Source organism: Mesoplodon bidens (genome assembly GCF_964165515.1).
Source record: "Mesoplodon bidens genome assembly, chromosome: 5".
Classification (NCBI taxonomy): domain Eukaryota; kingdom Metazoa; phylum Chordata; class Mammalia; order Artiodactyla; family Ziphiidae; genus Mesoplodon; species Mesoplodon bidens.
Window position 1 is genome coordinate 126,785,789 of NC_138161.1, and position 18,398 is coordinate 126,804,186.

The window sequence follows — 18,398 nt, forward strand, 5'->3', positions numbered from 1 at the left end:
GAAAGGGAATCGTCTTAAATTATACTCTTCCTTGTTCTTGAAAACAGTATACAAAACTTGTCCTGCAGAACAAAGCCATATTTATGATTTATGATATAAATCCTTAATGTTCCTAGTAATTTTTTAGGTATCAGGGGATTTGCCTTTTACTCAGTAGCCCCACATGTCACCATTCTTCTTAATTTATGTTAATTCTTATGTATGGATTTATAACCTGTCTCTTCTTGTTCTTGTCAGTGTGTTTTTCATTAACAGAGCCATGGCTCTGTTCTTTTTATAATTTGGTGCTTCTTATCTCTTGAAAGCTAGTAGATCCAGATATCCAAACTGCCAGCATTGCATATAACAGAATTTTTAAAGTATTAATATGCTTGTTAAAAACAGTTACCTTCAGTTCAGTAGGATTTTGGTAACTATCTTTTCAGACTTAGTCAACATGTGATGTCCTTCACTTATTTTCCCTTTTGAAATAGGAATTGATAAATATGATCGATAACCATCAGGTAACAGTAGTAAGTGGTGAAACTGGTTGTGGAAAAACCACTCAAGTTACTCAATTCATTTTGGATAACTACATTGAAAGAGGAAAAGGATCTGCATGCAGGATAGTTTGTACTCAGCCAAGAAGAATTAGTGCCATTTCAGTAAGTAATCTCTCACTTTTTAAAATTCCCCACTTTGTTCTCCGTTCTCCTATGTAGTCCTGTTAGAAGTTACTGATTTTGAAGGTTGGGGTGATTTTTTATTAGGTTTAAGATATGTTGCTATAAAAGCAAAATTTGGTTAACAAGTATTTGGCAGTAAAGCCCCCAAAATTGACCTCTCTCTGTTAGTGATAATAGATGTTTAGGAGTTGAAGATAAATTAAAAATCCAGACAATTTTCAGTATAAAACTAAAAGAACAAAAAATTGATAATGTTTATAGAATTGATTAGGAGCCTCAAATAATCTGCATCATTAGATGCTTTACATTTTACTCCTTGATTCATTCAATACTGTTTTCGGCTCTCTCTGATTGTTTTTTTTCAGTATATAAGTACACTGAGTGGTGGTAGCTGTATTTCTGACTTTTTAATGCAAGTCAGTAAGAGGGAATTTATCATAAAAAAAATAAGGCATTGTTTCAGGTTTATCATGAAGCAGGTATAAGTACATGTTTATTACAAATAACATTTTTTGTTTGTGTTTAGTTAGATGACCTAGTTAAATATATGAGTTATATGTTCTTTAAAAATGTTTGGGGCTTCTTACAACATTCAGTGTGTATAGTGCATTTATTTCAGTGTTATGTAATTCTCTGTGTAAATTTAAATTATGAAGATTTATGGTTGTATTTGGTTTTATGATAGTACTATTTATTACATCTCTAAATCATTCAATACAGAATCTGGTCAGGAACTGCATTACCAATTACAGCATTGTTTTGTAGGAGCTACTATATATTTTTTAAACTATGGTTTCTAAGAGATACTATTTAAAAAAAAGTAAAGCAGCAGTCTTTATGGGAGGACGATATTCCTAGAAATGGCATACGTTCATAGAATGGTGAAAAATAAGCCATTTTTGTCATAACACTGTTATATAGCCTGACTTAAGTTAAAAATCTAATCTTACCATTTTCACTAATATATGACTATATATTGACAGTAAGGAGAAATGCAAATTAGGTTATTTCTTTGCTTATTTTTCTAAGATCTGTTGGTATTTGAATGGGCAGTTTAATCAGTAGTAGAAAGTGAAGTAATGGTCCAAGTCAGTTTATATGGGATAGAATGATTGAAAACTTTTCCTTCTGAAGTATTTCTTAAAAACTAATCATGTCATTTTCTATTTCTAACCTCATAAATCACTGTTCTGTCACTAGATGACTTGGTTACTTTTAGTTATACAAATCAGTGTTGGATTATAAGATTTCATCTGTCTAGAGCTTATCTTTGGCAGTCATAACTTTAAGAACATAACCAAGAACTAGAAATTAAGCTTACCAATCTCTACGAAAAAGAAACAAATGAAAAAAAGTATCAACGTATGTTTACCCTCAAATTATATACAAGTTTTACAAGTTTAGATTATGATTTCCAACTTTTTTAAAAAAAGACAAAGGTAGAGAGGATTTATAGAAAGTCACTTTGAAAATAGTTATGAGGGAGAATTTCAGAGGAAATGAGAAGTAAACATAAGAAGCAGGTAGTCTTCAGCTCTTAAGGGACACAGTTTTAGATACCTCAGATTTTAATGTTTCTATTTTTTTAATTCTGAAAATCTAATGGATAGTGTTTCAGCAACCAGATTTTCATAGGCATTCACGATATTTACTCTAAAGGAAATGTTTTCTTTGTAACTGTACTTTATTTTAATTAAAGGTTGCAGAGAGAGTGGCTGCAGAAAGGGCGGAATCTTGTGGCAATGGTAATAGTACCGGATACCAAATTCGTCTCCAGAGGTAAAGAATGTTCACTTGTTTACAGGTAGATTTTACTGTAACTTTGGAGTTAGAGATTCAAAAGAAAGATCTTTCCCCTATTTTTATGCTGATTATTGCTATTAGAATTAACATTTCAAGTAACTGCAACATGTGAGGCTTGCAACCCACAAAATCATTTTTTTAACCCAAATTCAGATTTGAATTGCCATTTTAAGGTGTCTTTTACATTATGGAATGATTAGAAAGATAACATTTTTCCTGGGTATATGTTAGTAGACCATCACTCACCCTGAAAAGGAGTTGACCTCCTGTATATTTTGATACCACCATGCAGCCACTGACTGACTGAATTTAGTTTTGTGTCTTTAACCCCCTATCCCATTCCACTGTATTTCTTTAGTCCTTCTCTGCAGGTCAAGATTCCATTTACCTTTTTAAATGAATTGATTTTCTAATCACTGAACAGAAGTTTAGTTCCCTAAATATTTGGTCTTTTTCTGAATGGTAGCACTTCTGCTTTTAAAAAGAAATCATGAACATTGTATCATAACAGAAATAATGTGTAATGAACTTGAAGCTAGTATGTCTCATTACTGTATCGTTGTAAGGCTTCCAGTAACTAAAATTTAAGTATGAAGTTTTTCATTAAAACTGAAAACATTTTTTAAATTGAAGATATTCTTTTAAACTTTTGTGGTACTTAAGTAATTTATTAGTAAAGAAAACCAAGAATTTACTCATGTCTTTCATTCACAGTCGGTTGCCAAGGAAACAGGGTTCTATCTTATATTGTACGACAGGAATTATCCTTCAGTGGCTTCAGTCAGACCCGTGAGTATGTTTCAACTCAGGACATTTAGTTAAATGTTATCAGAAGACGTAATTATTAAATTGGATTTTATTAATTTATGTAAAAGTAAAATGGTTCTGTTTTTGAATTTTGTGCTGAGTAACGAACTTTACACTTCTGCTTTAGGCATTTGTCCAGTGTTAGTCATATCGTGCTTGATGAAATCCATGAGAGAAATCTACAGTCAGATGTTTTAATGAGTGTTGTTAAAGATCTTCTCAATTATCGACCCGACCTGAAAATAGTTTTGATGAGTGCAACACTGAATGCTGAGAAATTTTCAGAATATTTTGGTGAGTAAAATTTATGGTTGTTACTTTAGAAAGTTATCACAAAGCCATTGAATTTAGAAACAATTTTTTAAAGAAAACTAATACAGTGCTAGGTACAGAGTAGTCAAAATAAATGTTTAGCAGTTCATTTTATTTGAATATTCATCTACCCTCTAGTCTCACAGAGAATTGGCCTGTTTTTAAAAAATGTGGCATCATCTCTGTTCTTATAGTGAAGACATGTAGCCTTTTGGTGCTTCCACCAGATAATTAAGGTGACATCAATGAAGTCAAACCACAGATTTGAATAATTTTATAAACTTTTTTTGTGATTCTTCTGTGTCTTTTATGTAATATCACAGTGGTTGCTAGTTATTACTGTTATTAGCAAACTGCCACAGGGTGGCAGTTTGCTAATAACAGTAATAACTAGCAACCACTGTGGAATACCTTCACTGTGCCAAGTAGTGTATTTGGCATGTCTTCATCAGTCTTCATAATACCTTGTGAAGTAGGTGCTATTCTTATTTTTACAGATGAGGAAACAACCTCAGAGTAGTTAAGTAGCTTACCCAAGGTTACATAATTAACAGAGAGTCAAGATGATTTGAAACTAAATTTGAGGGACTTCCCTGGCAGTCCAGCCGTTAGGACTCAGTGCTTTCACTTCTGGGGCCCAGGTTCAGGCCCTGGTCAGGGAACTAAGATCCCACAAGCTGCACAGAGTGGCCAAAATATAAAAAAAGAAACTAAATTTGACTAGCTGCAGAGTACATTCTTTTAAAATTATGCCTCACTGTCTCTCCTGCTTAAATTGTTGGGGCAAGGAGGAGAAAAGGGAATTAAAATGGAATAGAACTGTATTTAATGTGTTTGTATTCAGCCCAGTTGACCTTCAAAGCCTTGTGAGATTAGTTGAGCATATTATACTTTGTCTTTGTCTCTGTCTCAGTCCTTTTTGATGAGAAATCCAGAACTAACTTTGAGTAAACTTACGCAAGTCAGAGGCAAAGTTTGGTGCCACCTCAGATACTTTGATCTGTGTCTACAGTGTTGGCCTTTGTTTACAGTGTATATGGTTTATTTTGTTCGATACAAAAAACCTAAATAGCATTTAAATAACAATACTAAGAGACTTATTTTTTAACTAATGATTCTAAAATAGTAAGCAACAGTTTAATATTTGGTTAGGTCTTGCTTTAACTACGTTTCTTCTTTCCATAATTCTGGATACCACGGGTTATGTTTCTTGTGTAAATTTCACTAAAACTTAGGTTGTGATGGCACCATCTTGGCTAATGATGAAGAGAAATAGACTTAATAGGTCTTGAATCCAACTTAAAATACTCTATTTTTTTGGTATTCTGGGTTACTTTGTAGAACTGTGAGATTTGTGTACAGTTTGGTAACAGTAAATTGGTACTGAGTGAACACTAGACTGCTGGTTTTATTAAATTAGATATGGAAAAATAAGGTAGAGCTGTAAAAGTGTCAGGACCATTTTCTGAAGTTAAAACTAATGGAGTCATTGTCCTATTTACAGTCTGTTGAGTTGTTTTTTTTTGGTTTTGTTTTGTTTTTGGAACATTCAAGTACAGATTTATGTTTTATCTACCATGATAGGTAACTGTCCAATGATACATATACCTGGTTTTACTTTTCCGGTTGTGGAGTATCTTTTGGAAGATATAATTGAAAAAATAAGGTAAGTAAATATTAGGAACTAAAAGAGATTAAAAGTACTAACATGTCACCATTTTGTCAAACTTTAGTCTCAGAAACTCACCCTTAGAACTGTTTCAAACTCATCTCTAAAACATTGTTTTTCCTTAAATCAGGGATTCCCAAACTTGTTTGCACATTAAAATGACCTGGAGCTTTTTAAAACCCACATTCACACTTCATACCTTAATTATATTACAGAGTCTGGGCTGGTAGCCAAGCATCAGTGTTGTTTAAGGACCCCTGGCCAGTAAAGTTCGGGAACCTCTGTCTTTAGCACTGAACCTCTCTTCTGGTTCTCCTACCTGGTATTCATTCTCTTTTGCTGGCTTCTATTCCCCACCCTTTAAATATGATTTCCCCCTGGAGTTCTTACTTATACTTTTCTCAGCCTTTTATGATTTCACTGTTAAATCTTTTTTCCATGACCATAGTTCCAAATTTTCAGAACTATTTTCCAGTAGCTTGCAGAAGTAGGGCTTCAGAACTGAAGCTGTTCCTGAATTCTAAACTTGTTATCTAACTCTATACTCAACAGCATTGCAGTACCACAGATTTCTTGAACCCCACATTTTTCAAACAAAAATCATGATCTTATATTTGATTCCCGCCATGCTTCCACCAAAAAATTAAAGCAGTCTGTGTTGTTTAGTATGCCTTATTATAATGGTTACTCCTGTTATTCTCCACCCAGTTGTCTAAGCTGTAAGTCAGAAGAGCTGGTGTTTATCAGGCAGTTATGTACCAGGATATGTTAACTGCTTTACATGCTCAGTAACCAAACTACTCTAAGTCATTCTATATGCCATCCCACTCTCCCGCCTCAAAAACCCTTGAGAGCTTTCTCCTGAACATACCTTCTCATTTTTATTTCTTCTACTTAAGGTCCTTCTTATCTCTCCTGTGTTAATATAATAGTTCCTCTCTTGGCACTGTGGTCTTCACTCTTACAGCTGCTGCCATCTATTTTCCAAAGAAAGCTGGTCATGTGAGCTTTCTCCCCCAGGGCACGCCCCTTGAGATTTCTTTTTGGAAACTGATTGAGGAACCTTTATTGGTGTGTCATGGCCTGTAGCAGAGCACCCTCAGCTGGTAGGCCCAAGTTATTGATCCCCTGGTTAATTAGCTGCTAGCAGGCTTCTCGAGTAGCCATACAAAATTATGTTAGTATTCCTTGATGAGAAAGGGCTGGGAGAGCACAGCCCTATAGGATCAGGTTCCAGTTCCTTAGCCTGTCATGCCAAGGCTCTTTTACAGTCTGGCCCTGTCCTCTCTTTCTAGCCTCATGCATCGCATGGTCTGCCCATGCTAAATGCACTATTCTCTAGTCTGCCATCTTGTGCCCTTTCTTTCATGACTTTATGCTTTGTTACGTGCTATTTCCTCCTTTTAGAGCTACGTTTGCCACCTTCTTCACCTTTTAATCTATAAACTGTTATGTAGGAACAAATCCCAGCTTCATTGCCCATTAAGCCTTCTCTGATGCCTCTCACAGAGTGAGTTACCTTCTCAACAAGACTCCCAGCGCACTTCTGTCATATCTCTTGTAACACTTATTGCCATGTAATGTATCTTTTTATATTTACCTCTTGCACTAGATGTCAAATTTCCAGTGTCGAGGATTTTGTCCTGTTCATCTTTGTGACTAGTGCATAGCATAGTGCCTGGCCGGTAGTAAACATCTGAGAAATATATGGACAGATGTAGAAACATTTGTGCTGAGATTTTTTTTCAAGACTCCACAGCTTACTTGTTAAAGGAGAAAATGAGGAAGTGATAGTGGGAAGGTGAGAACAAAGATGCTGCTGCATATCTCACATGGAGAAAAGCCAGCTTTTGAGTGGACTTATTTAACATACTTTTTAAACTTTATGGCTTGCACTGTGCACTAAGATCTGAGCATAAAACAAGTGAAAGGCTCGTTACACACCCTCAGAACTTTTATCTAGATAGGGAGACATACAAGCTATTACTCTAAGGTGTGATTGACCTGTTCTGGAGAAGTGAGAGTACATTGGAAATGAGTTTATAAAGCAGGGATAGGCTGGACAAGTCAGGAAAGTAGTGAAATCGGTGTAGCAAAGAGGGAAGTGTGTATGTCAGGGAGGAACATATAAAAGTGAAAGTGTATGTTGGTCTTCCATGCTCTGGTTTTATCATCAATGCTTATAAATTTTTATGCTCTCCCTCCTCAATTCCACTTTCTGCCATGTGTCCCATTTCCTACCATAGCACATTTACCAGTCGTTTTCTAAGATAATAATAGGCAACAGCTTGACAATAAAAACAAAGTTCCAGGGATCAGTAATCTAAAATTACATAAAGATGGATTGCTTTCTTCAGGTCCCCATAAGGCAGGGAGTACAAGGAATTGTAGCTAAGGGGAGTCTCTTGAAGCAAAAGGATGGTATCTGTGCACTTGTCATTCTTTAGCCAGCCTAAGAGGGGAGGTGAAGTAGGGTGGTCATTGGATAGAAGTTTTCAGCAGAGGCCCCCAGCTGTTCCTTTCCCACAAGAAGAGCTGCACTACAGGGAAGTAGGGAAGAAAGTAGGTGAGGTGTTATGGAGGGTTGTGATTGGGTTCTTGGGGAGGGGGGTTAAAGGTGACCTCTGTTTTTGGAATTGCTGGGAAGGGAGCCAACTCTGGGTCCATCCTGCTGACTAGACTAATCTCTGTCTCAGGTTGCCCTACCTCACGTTGGTGCCTCTATATGTATCGAAGACTTAGGGGAATCCTGGGTCACAGGTACTGAATAGGGAAGGGGATTGATTAATAACTTTTGGGGTGTCTGCTATGTGTCAGGCACTGTGCTTTATCACTTTTTTTAAAATTCTCATATAATACTGTTAAAAGAGTATTAATCTCTCAAAGAAGGAAACTAAAGACCAGAGGTTTATACCTTGCCCAAGGTCACACAGCTAGTCAATGGCAGAGCAAGGACATCAGTCCCATTCTGTCTGACTCACGAAGCCCATGCTCCAAATCCCCCATTCCACCTAGATGCTCTCCTCCAGGTGAACTCTGAGGTGCTTTGGGGTTAAAGTGTAGGTTCATTTTTCTTTGTCCCTCTCTACTCCCATGCCTCTGAGAACCCACTTATGGTAGGTGACATTCTTGGGCAGATATGCCCTCTGTTTTTAGCAGTCACTGCAGCATGGTGGAGTCAAAGCATAGCACTGGACTGACACGTAAGAGATTTATTTGAATGCTGATTCTCGCTCTGCTATTAGCTATGTCTGTGAGACTGAGCAGAACTAAGTAGTTCTCAATACTGTAGATCTCTATACTGTCTGAATCTCCTGGGGCACTAATTAAAATTCCTGGATTAGCAGACCCCAGCCAGACCTACTGAATCCAAATCACAATATAGGATTTAGGAGTCTGTTTTACAAACTCCCCAGGGGATTCTTATGTGCACTCAGGTTTGGAAACCTCCTATATTCAAAATCTGAGTCTTCTAGGCAATCATTAACTTATTTTAGACTTACATTAATGTTAACTTTTGATTTAAAAGCAAATTCAAACTTAAAGATGGAAGTTACTCTAGTTATTTTTAAATTTTTATTGCTGAAGATGATCTAGAGGTTTATATACTTTGATAGAGAAGAATGATTTTTATCTAAAATGTCATTTTATATGTTAATACTTGGCAATAAATTTATGTTTAGCATTCACTAGAAAGGATAGTGAAGATGTTCTTTAAAGTTTCTTTTTAAAATCCTAAATGTAAAAAAGTCAGAGATATTGAATATTAGCTAAAACCAGAGTTTCAAAAAAGTGAAGCTATTTAAGAATGTTTTTATTTTAGATATGTTCCAGAACAAAAAGAACACAGATCCCAGTTTAAGAGGGGTTTCATGCAAGGGCATGTAAATAGACAAGAAAAAGAAGAAAAAGAAGCAATCTATAAAGAACGCTGGCCAGGTTATGTAAGGGAATTGCGAAAAAGGTAAGTCTGTTTTGTTTGAAAGTGAACACGGTGGCTAAATGACTAAAACAGAAAGCAGGATTGTCTTGATTTTGTACACATTTAAGGATAGCATTGCAAGTCTCATATTCTGGCTGAATACTCTACTGATTTGACTTGTAAACACTATCATAATCCCAGTAATTCTTTCCTATTTATTGATTATGTTTTCCCATTTTCAGATTGAGTTAATTATAAGATTTTATAGCAAGTTAAACTTCAGGAAACTACCAAGTATTTCATGGCTTTCTATTTGACTTTGATAGGTATTCTCCAAGCACTATAGATGTTTTAGGAATGATGGATGACGATAAAGTTGATCTGAATTTGATTGCTGCCCTTATTCGATACATTGTTTTGGAAGAAGAGGTTAGTTTTGTTTTTAAGTTTCAAAATTGAAATATAATTTCAATTTTATTTTTGTATCAAGCCCGTAAAAAAAGAAAATTTTCTTAAATGCTTTAAAAAAAAAATAACCTATGGAAGAAATGGCTTTTGACACCAGAAATAGGAATTTCAGAATACCAAAAGATTTAGGCATTTGATCTGTTTGAAGAAAAGACTAAACAAATGAAATGTCTGGATTATAAATCCTATTTTTAAAAAGTGAACTTATATTCTTTAGTTATAATTAGTAACTGAAGTTATCTTGAGCTAGTATAATTTTAATGAAGGCTTAATTGTGCACAGAATTGTACTTAGTGTATTTTTTTATGTGATCCTTTGTAATGGTTCTTTCCCCTCCATATAGGATGGTGCAATATTGGTCTTTCTACCAGGTTGGGACAATATCAGCACTTTACATGATCTCTTGATGTCACAAGTGATGTTTAAATCAGGTATTATAGAAATGCATTTTATTGTAATTCCAAGAGTGGTACTTGAATCGTATGTAGCCTGGTTATTTTCTTTCATTTGAGCTTGGTGGTCTTAGTCCAGGTTGGGTTTTTTCAAAAGTTGGATCTTACTTTTTTCTTTTTTTGTTTTTTTTCTTGGAAGTTCTGCGTCAGAGATGAAGATGGTAGGTGTGTAGTGAAGTTCCTTATTTGGTATTATGGTGAGACTATTTTTCCTCTCTTCCTAAATTTGCCTAATAAAATTTGAGTTCATAAAGTTAAGTTTTTGCTTTTTCACTCACTTCTGCATTTAGTTGGGCAGAAAAGAAGTTTGAATTTATCCCTTAGTCCACTATATCTCAGCTGACTACACAGCAGAGTCACCCATGGCACTTCTTTAAAATGCAGATACCCACATCCCAAAATATTAGAATGTGACCTGAACATCTGAATTTAAAAAAAAAAAAAAAAAAGTCCTTAGGTGATTCTGATTGTTTAGCAGCATGTTTTTTTTTTTTTGATTAAAGTTTTTTATTTATTTATTTATAAATTTTTTGCTTTATAACAAATTTAATCAGTTATACATATACATATGTTTCCATATCCCCTCCCTTTTAGCAGCATGTTTTGAGAGGTATAACCTCTTACATCTTAGAGAAATGCATGGGAACATTTTTCTCCTGTGAAATTCAGTTAAAGCTTTTTCAGGAGTCATCATTAACTTTAGCAAAGCAAATTCTATTTAGTATTTTATAGTTCTGAATATACTTCCTAACCTTACTCGTTTGAAGTGCTTTTGATACATTTTATTTTTACAGAACACTAAAAAATATTTCGATCTAATTTTATTGGCTAAAATATTTTTTATTCTTTGTTAAATCCCATCATGGTAATGCCCTCAAGGATTCTCTATAATTAAAATTATTTATAATTATTAATAATTTAAAATTTATTAATAATTTAAAATTATTTATAATTAGAATTATTTATTCTCTAGCCAGAAAAATATTTTTGTCTGATCACCATGATTCCTCTCTAATGAAATACTGCTTTCTCTTTTCCTTGTCATTGATAATCTTTCTCTATAGAAAAAGTATAGCCGTGATTGAACTATACAACGGAATTATTTTTTTAAACAATTGAATACTTTTTTGACTGAACCTTCCAATTTTGGCCTTTCCTTCCCCCGTCATAAACACTATTGTATGATCTACTTTTAGTTTTAAAAAATATGGGCGTGTATATATTTTCCTAGAAAAATGCAGGGAAGGTCATTTTGGGGGGAGTGGGGAAAGGGTGTGACATTATACATTATTATAATTGACTTGATTAACTTTCTAATTGAATTATTCTCAAGGATGGAGGTATTAATTTATACTTCTACCACCAGCTTAATTTCTTTTAAAGGAAATCTTTCAAAAATTTAACATACCTAATTTTAACATCATCTGATAATAGTCTATAATCAGATTTTCCCATTTTTCCCCCTGAAGTGTCTTTCACAGCTAGCTTGCTCAGACTATAGAAAAAGTCAAACTGATAGATCGTTTACTCTAGTTCTAGAACATCACTCCCATCCTCCCCTTACTTTACCCATAGCGGAAAAGATTAGGTCTGCAACATTTGGGAACTGTCTGAGTCTTTATGGTATCATTTCATTTGATCCTCTCTTACCTCTATTCCCTTGCAAACTGGAAGTTATATCTGAAGGCTTGATTCAATTCGAGTTAAGTATTTAGAGTTGATGTATTTCATATCATGTCACAGAGACAAGTAATTAAGAGCATTCTTTTTTAGCAATACCAGTTGTTTGACAGCATTTTACTGCTTTTTAAGTTCAGAGGGGTCATAGAGAGTATGGGGGAGCACCATATCTCCTTTGAATAACAACAGTTCTTTATCTGGGGGAAATACAGCTATCTAGGGGTCATTTGGACACTCTTGCTGGAGATGTAAGTCAGGTTGCACTTTGCTAACTATATCTAACTGAAATTTACCCTTGCTTCCTTAACATTCCCTCTCTTTCCCATTACCGTATTACATCAAACTTTCTGTCTGTTGGCTAATAATCATGAATGGGCTTGAGCAACTTCATTTTGAAAGTTAAAACTTCTTATATTCCTAACAATTATTTTTTTTAATGTGGGTCACTTTTGGAATGTATTACATTTAACCAGTGCTATTTCATTATTTTTAAGTAGGACATGGAAATTTAGTAAGTAATTTGCTTTAAAAATTTAAATATTCTTTGTATGATTAAAGTAGGATTACCCAAAGTCTACAAACATATTCATCCATATTAAGCAAAACCTTTGGTCTTCAGTTAGTGGTGGGAATGGAGTTAATGATTTTTTTTAGTATAATTTGAAAAGAGAGCTTCCAACTGTTTAAGCATTCTTTAGGAATTTAGAATTAACAAAAAAATATTAACAAGAACATAAAAAGAATAAAGTTGGTCTGATTATCAGGTGGCTTAGCATCTGAATTCATTGTTCCATATATATATATTTTTTAATAAATTTATTTATTTATTGTCTGCATTCGGTCTTCGTGTTGCGCGTGGGCTTTCTCTAGTTGCGGAGAGCAGGGGCTACTCTTTGTTGTGGTATGTGGGCTTCTCATTGAGGTGGCTTCTCTTGTTGCAGAGCACAGGCTCTAGGTGCGCAGGCTTCAGTAGTTGTGGCTCGCAGGCTCTAGAGCACAGGCTCAGTAGTTGTGGTGCACGGGCTTAGTTGCTCCACGGCATGTGGAATCTTCCCAGACCAGAGCTCAAACCCCATGTCCCCTGCATTGGCAGGCGGATTCTTAACCACTGCGCCACCAGGGAAGTCCCTGTTCCATATTTTTTTGATGGAGCTTTTCTGCAAGTATTTGTCTTAAAGTTTAATTTTCTTTTTAATTTTCAGACAGGTTTCTTATTATACCTTTACATTCACTGATGCCTACAGTTAACCAGACACAGGTATGTTGTTAAATTTATCTTTCAAACTGCGGCAGGCTTTAAGGACTGCTTATTGTAGGTTTTATTTTCTTTTATTATTTAAGGCACATTTTCAAATAGTAATCCATATTAAAAAATACTTCTTTGAGAACCTCTGCAAATGAGTCTTCAGGGAATGATTGCACAAAAAGTTGAATAAGAGAGGGTAATACACAAATCAAATTAGTTTTGTCAGCATTAGGGAAATGTTTAAAGATTGGTTTTACCAAGAACTTGTTTGGGTTTCCTGAATAAAAGAAAAAGGTATGTGAATACCAATAAAAATAACTCAACCTAGAAATTAATACAGCTTGATATTTGAAATTTTGATTAACAGAATTAGTACATTTGCAGGCATGAGATTTCAATAATGTATTATTATGGTTTTGGATGTTTTGGGTCTGTCAGATGTAGGGATTTCTCTAGTTAGAATGAACACGGCTTTCTCAAAGGCAAGGTGATTTTCTAGCGTTTGAAGTTCCCGGTAGAATGAGATGGATCCATTTTTCCACTCTTTGTAAGAAAACATCATGACATTTTTTATTGAGAGCTTTTTAATATCCTTTCTGCTGGTACCTTAGTCCTGAGTAAGGCTCAGCCAGCTGGATTAGATACAGAGTGCATACCTGAGGGAAGAGAAGAGGAAAGAAAAGAGAACTTTTGATTCCAAAGATTGGACAAAATTGTATCCAGTGTGGAGGTACTGCCATCTCTGACACCTTCACCATAAATTATTTATTTCTTTGCTAGAGAATATGTGACTAGACTGGCAAACAACATTTTCTTTATTGATTATCACTTTTATAAACGAGGGGATAAGTTTATGCATTTTTTTGCTTTTCGGCCAAGGTGGTACCTGCCATCATGACATTGTAGGATTTGCTATGTGAAGGGGATTTTTTTTTTTAATCCAGTCCAGTCAAAAAGCTAGTACACGGTAGCACAGCCAGCTGACATTCATTCTCATGATTGGGCATCTGCCTGGTTGGTTGGTGATCTTACCTTTATACTTTTGGGTAATTCATAATTCTTATCTTTAAACTTCTGTCCCTCTTCCTTAAAAGTTTGCTTATACAATAAGACGTTTATACTCTCCAGCATTTGTTAAAAAACAAAATTATCATATTTAAATATCATTAGTAATTTATATACTACTTAAATATCTATAAATTCAAATTATTTCTGTATTTATCACATTTCATTTGAAATCTTGTTTGTGGTAAGGTTCTGACATCTGTGGGAGATTCAGTTTGGTTTACCAAAAGAATTCTGTGGTATTGAAGATGATGTATACCGTATAAATATATCTATAAATATTAGGTGCATATGTCAGTGAACACAGAATTGCTAAAAATGAATAGTACCTGAAGTAATTCCTCTATTTGCAAGAATGATGTATCAGAAGTTAGTTTACTTTTGGGATTTTGATGTATTTATTCTTACAGGTATTTAAAAGAACCCCTCCTGGTGTTCGGAAAATAGTAATTGCTACCAACATTGCAGAGACTAGGTAAAAATTGTTTTAATTACCAACTACTGATGATTACATTAGTTTTGAGCCCCATAAATTATTAACATACTTTAATCTTTTTCTTCTACAAAATACTTCGTAATTTCTTAAAAGTAAAGCTATTTTAATTTAGTTATGGTAGTGAACATAGGTTTTGTGGGGTTTTTTTCAACGTATACTAATGTTCTAGCCTCTTTAGAAATAGCCTATTAAGTGGTTGTTTTAACGCTTTCCTAAAGAAGCATGGGAACTGAGGTCAGTTTTTCTGGTTGGGAGTAGAATTGTGTGGTAGTTTGGTAATTAGTTATATACAGCATTTAAAATATATTGTATTCCCTTGGAGGTGCTATTATACCAGTATGTCGCTGCAACAGATTGTTCTGTGGAAACTGATATTAAATCATGGAACTGGAGGGCTCATAAAGCTAGGTACAAAAGTCCTCAGGCAAGCTGTGAAGTTTGTCTGTAGGCAAATAAGAATTTAGCACATGATCTGTAAGATTGGCCCTATGTGCTGCCACTGAAGCTGCTGATGCTGCCTGTGATTTGGTGCTTGATCCCCCTTATGTTGGTAACTGGGAAGAGTGGTGAAAATCCTGAACTGCTAAAAATCAAACTGCTTTAATAAAAAATGCTTTAGAATCCCTGTTTGTAGGCCTGTTATCAGTTAATGTATTTTTCATGTGTTTTTAACATTTTTTATATATTTATTTTCCAAACAGCATTACCATAGATGATGTGGTTTATGTAATAGACGGAGGAAAAATAAAGGAGACACACTTTGACACGCAGAACAACATCAGTACAATGTCTGCTGAGTGGGTTAGTAAAGCTAATGCTAAACAAAGGAAAGGTCGAGCTGGAAGGTAAGATGGGACCTTTGAATGAAGCCTTAAAAAACAAAAAAAATTTTGTGTAGCAAAATGTGTTGGTGGCATTTAAAAATATTTAGAACAGTTAGTTACCTTTCATATTTTTTAAAACTAACTGCAGCACGTTTTTAAATGGGAAAGTTGTTTTAATCATAGCTGCTTCGGAAAAACTATCTACCAAGTTTTCTATTTTATGATATTTCTATCTCTAATTCCTCAGTCTGGTTAATTAAAATTAATATTCTTTATTCTTTATGTTATTAGCTATATTACTTATAATTGTGTTTCTTTTTAAAAAGCATATATTACTAATAATGATAGCTATTAATAATACTTGAATGTCAGATCATCTCATAGATACTTTATATACATAAACTTGCTTAATCCTTACCACAGTGCTATGAAGTGTAGGTTATTATCTCTATTTTAAGGGTAAAGAAATTAAGGTACAAAGAAATTAAGTCATCTGTCCAAAGTCACACAGTTTTTTAAGTAGCAGAGCCAGGATTTGAAGCCAGGCAGTCTGGCTCCACAGTCTGGACTCCTCATCAGTATACTTCACAGCTGTGCTGGTTTTTCAGTCTCAGTTACCAATGAAAACACAGGGAAAATACCTTTTCCCCACTGATGTGGTGATAGCAGAAGAAAGAGAAATATCTCTGTTTTAATGGTAGGAGAAAAGATTTGCCTTTAACACAAATAATTGCACTTATTATTTGCTGTAATGCATACTTCACGGTATTTTTACACCCTTACTCATATGAGTAGTAGAATCATGTCTGGAGTTTTAGAAGAGAGTTTTTATTTTGCCTCTTAACACGTAGAATAAAAAGATTCCTATTAATCTTCAAATACTGCCTTAAGTAAGGAAAGGAGAGTTGAAAGAAAATTTTACAGACCATTTTATCAGTCCTTTAAGTTGGTACTATATCTTTAAAGCTCTGACTCACTTGCTATGATCTTTGCTGATTATCCCAGTATAACTTGACTTCCAGGTAATTTATTAGATTATGCAGTTGGTGCTGTTGAGCATAGTCATGCTTAATTCACGAAGTGTACCTTCTAATCAGTTAACCAGGGCATACCTTGATTGGGGACCTAGCAGGATTGGAGTTGTCCCGTGCAGACCTGTCATTACTGGATACTGATTCAAAAAGTATTCACTGTGGTGAATGGGTTTTGGCACACTTTTATAAATGAATAGTAAACACACTAGGTACACTGGGCCTTAGATTTGATCCATGAAAACAATTATGGAAATAGAGTAAATGAAGTATTACATTTTATCTGATTCTTCATCCCCACTATCCTGGTGAAGGTTAACTGTGGAATTACAGTGGGTTTTTCTCCTAATTGAAGTATAGTTGGTTTACAGTGGTGTGTTATTTTCTGGTGTACAGCAAACTGATTCAGTTATACGTATATATGTATATATACACACACAGTGTTTAATTCAAATGGAAAATAGTCCCTTGTGGGCTCTCTAGATATAAATTCCTTTAGCAAAGCTAATTAGATTGATAATTATGTTGAAGGCCAGAGCAAACTATATTAAATACCTGGTCCTCAGTGGAGACCCTCTTACTTCTAGTTTCTGCAGACATGTAATATACTAGATAATGGGTCTTTGTAGACTCGTGACAGAAATAGCTGAGATTTTTAGAATTAATTTATTCCTATAGGAAAAGGGTCTCCCCCTCCTTTAATAGCAAGCACCTACAGAAATACTTTATTCTGCTTGAAGATAAATGAATTCATTAACCTCTTCATATCTGTCCTTAACATAGTACAAAGAATAGTATCATTCAGGTCACTAGATGCAAACAATAACCATTTCCAACATCCCTCTGAAAACTCAATAAATAGCACATACCTAAAAGCTTTTAAAATAATATAGACAGGTTAACATAATACTGGGATTTGTTACATAAAATGCTCACAAGGCCAAAGAGATTAACCTACGTATACTGCTGTTATTGTGAATAGAAGTCTGGAATCTGTAAGATAGAAACAGGGAACCAAATTATTGGTAGGGGGAGGCAATCCTGTATCTTTTAGAACTAGGACTTAGGGTTAATGGATTTAAGCTTATTCAAAACAGGTGGGGAGAAGGAATATGTGATTAATAAAAATGAAATAATAAGTAAATTAGTTATGGTGTGGCTTGAAAGAAATATTGACTACTTCCCCTGCCTAGTCTTTTCTCTGGAGTTCTAAAAAGTCACTGATAATACACCCCCGCCCCTTTTTTTTTTAAGAGTTCAACCTGGTCATTGCTATCATCTGTATAATGGTCTTAGAGCAAGCCTTCTAGATGACTATCAACTGCCAGAAATTTTGAGAACGCCTTTGGAAGAACTTTGTTTACAAATAAAGGTAAATTAGCTGGGAGAGTTAAGAAAGTAAATAGGGTTCTATTTTTCAGCATCTTTTATAGAGGAAAGTAGTATACTAATCTGCCAGAGAGAATTTTTACCATGCATTTGTTTTCCTCTCTGTGTTAGTACGGTTGATCCTTGAACAGCGTGGGGATTAGGGTTGCCGAAAATCCACTTGCTGCCTTTTCTGCCTCAAAAACAAAGGAATTGATAAATGACTCACCCAGGGGTGGTTAGTTGAAACAGTTTGGGTAGAATCAGGACTCAAACCCTAGTTCTTTTGATTCTACATATTGTGACCTCTAATTGAACACAAACCTTTCCCCATGCTTAGTTAATTTAAAAATCTGTAAAATAAAAATGCAAGTACTATATTTATTGAAAAAAAAATCTGTGTGTAAGTGGACCCATGCAGTTCAAAAAAGGTCAACTGTAAATTATATTTTTTAAAGCTTTGATCAGATATTGACTAAACAGTTTTTAATTACATACTGCTCTGGAGCCAGACTGCCTGGGTTTGAATCCCAAATCATCCTGTGGCAAGCTGGTTCTGTTATATTGGGCAAGTTATTTAAATTAACTTC

At 34.6% G+C, this 18,398-nt stretch overlaps 1 protein-coding gene across 1 annotated transcript in view; it reads left to right on the plus strand.

The window, feature by feature from the left end:
* The window catches only part of DHX36 (DEAH-box helicase 36), a 52,955-nt gene that overhangs the window by 17,669 nt on the left and 16,888 nt on the right, over nucleotides 1–18,398 (plus strand). The window contains exons 5-16 of the mRNA XM_081235962.1: nucleotides 474–644; nucleotides 2,365–2,444; nucleotides 3,183–3,257; nucleotides 3,403–3,569; nucleotides 5,172–5,253; nucleotides 9,080–9,220; nucleotides 9,505–9,607; nucleotides 9,990–10,077; nucleotides 12,981–13,036; nucleotides 14,500–14,564; nucleotides 15,287–15,430; nucleotides 17,695–17,812. Coding sequence (XP_081092088.1) covers nucleotides 474–644; nucleotides 2,365–2,444; nucleotides 3,183–3,257; nucleotides 3,403–3,569; nucleotides 5,172–5,253; nucleotides 9,080–9,220; nucleotides 9,505–9,607; nucleotides 9,990–10,077; nucleotides 12,981–13,036; nucleotides 14,500–14,564; nucleotides 15,287–15,430; nucleotides 17,695–17,812 — 1,290 coding nt within the window. The remainder of the gene's footprint in view (nucleotides 1–473; nucleotides 645–2,364; nucleotides 2,445–3,182; nucleotides 3,258–3,402; nucleotides 3,570–5,171; nucleotides 5,254–9,079; nucleotides 9,221–9,504; nucleotides 9,608–9,989; nucleotides 10,078–12,980; nucleotides 13,037–14,499; nucleotides 14,565–15,286; nucleotides 15,431–17,694; nucleotides 17,813–18,398) is intronic.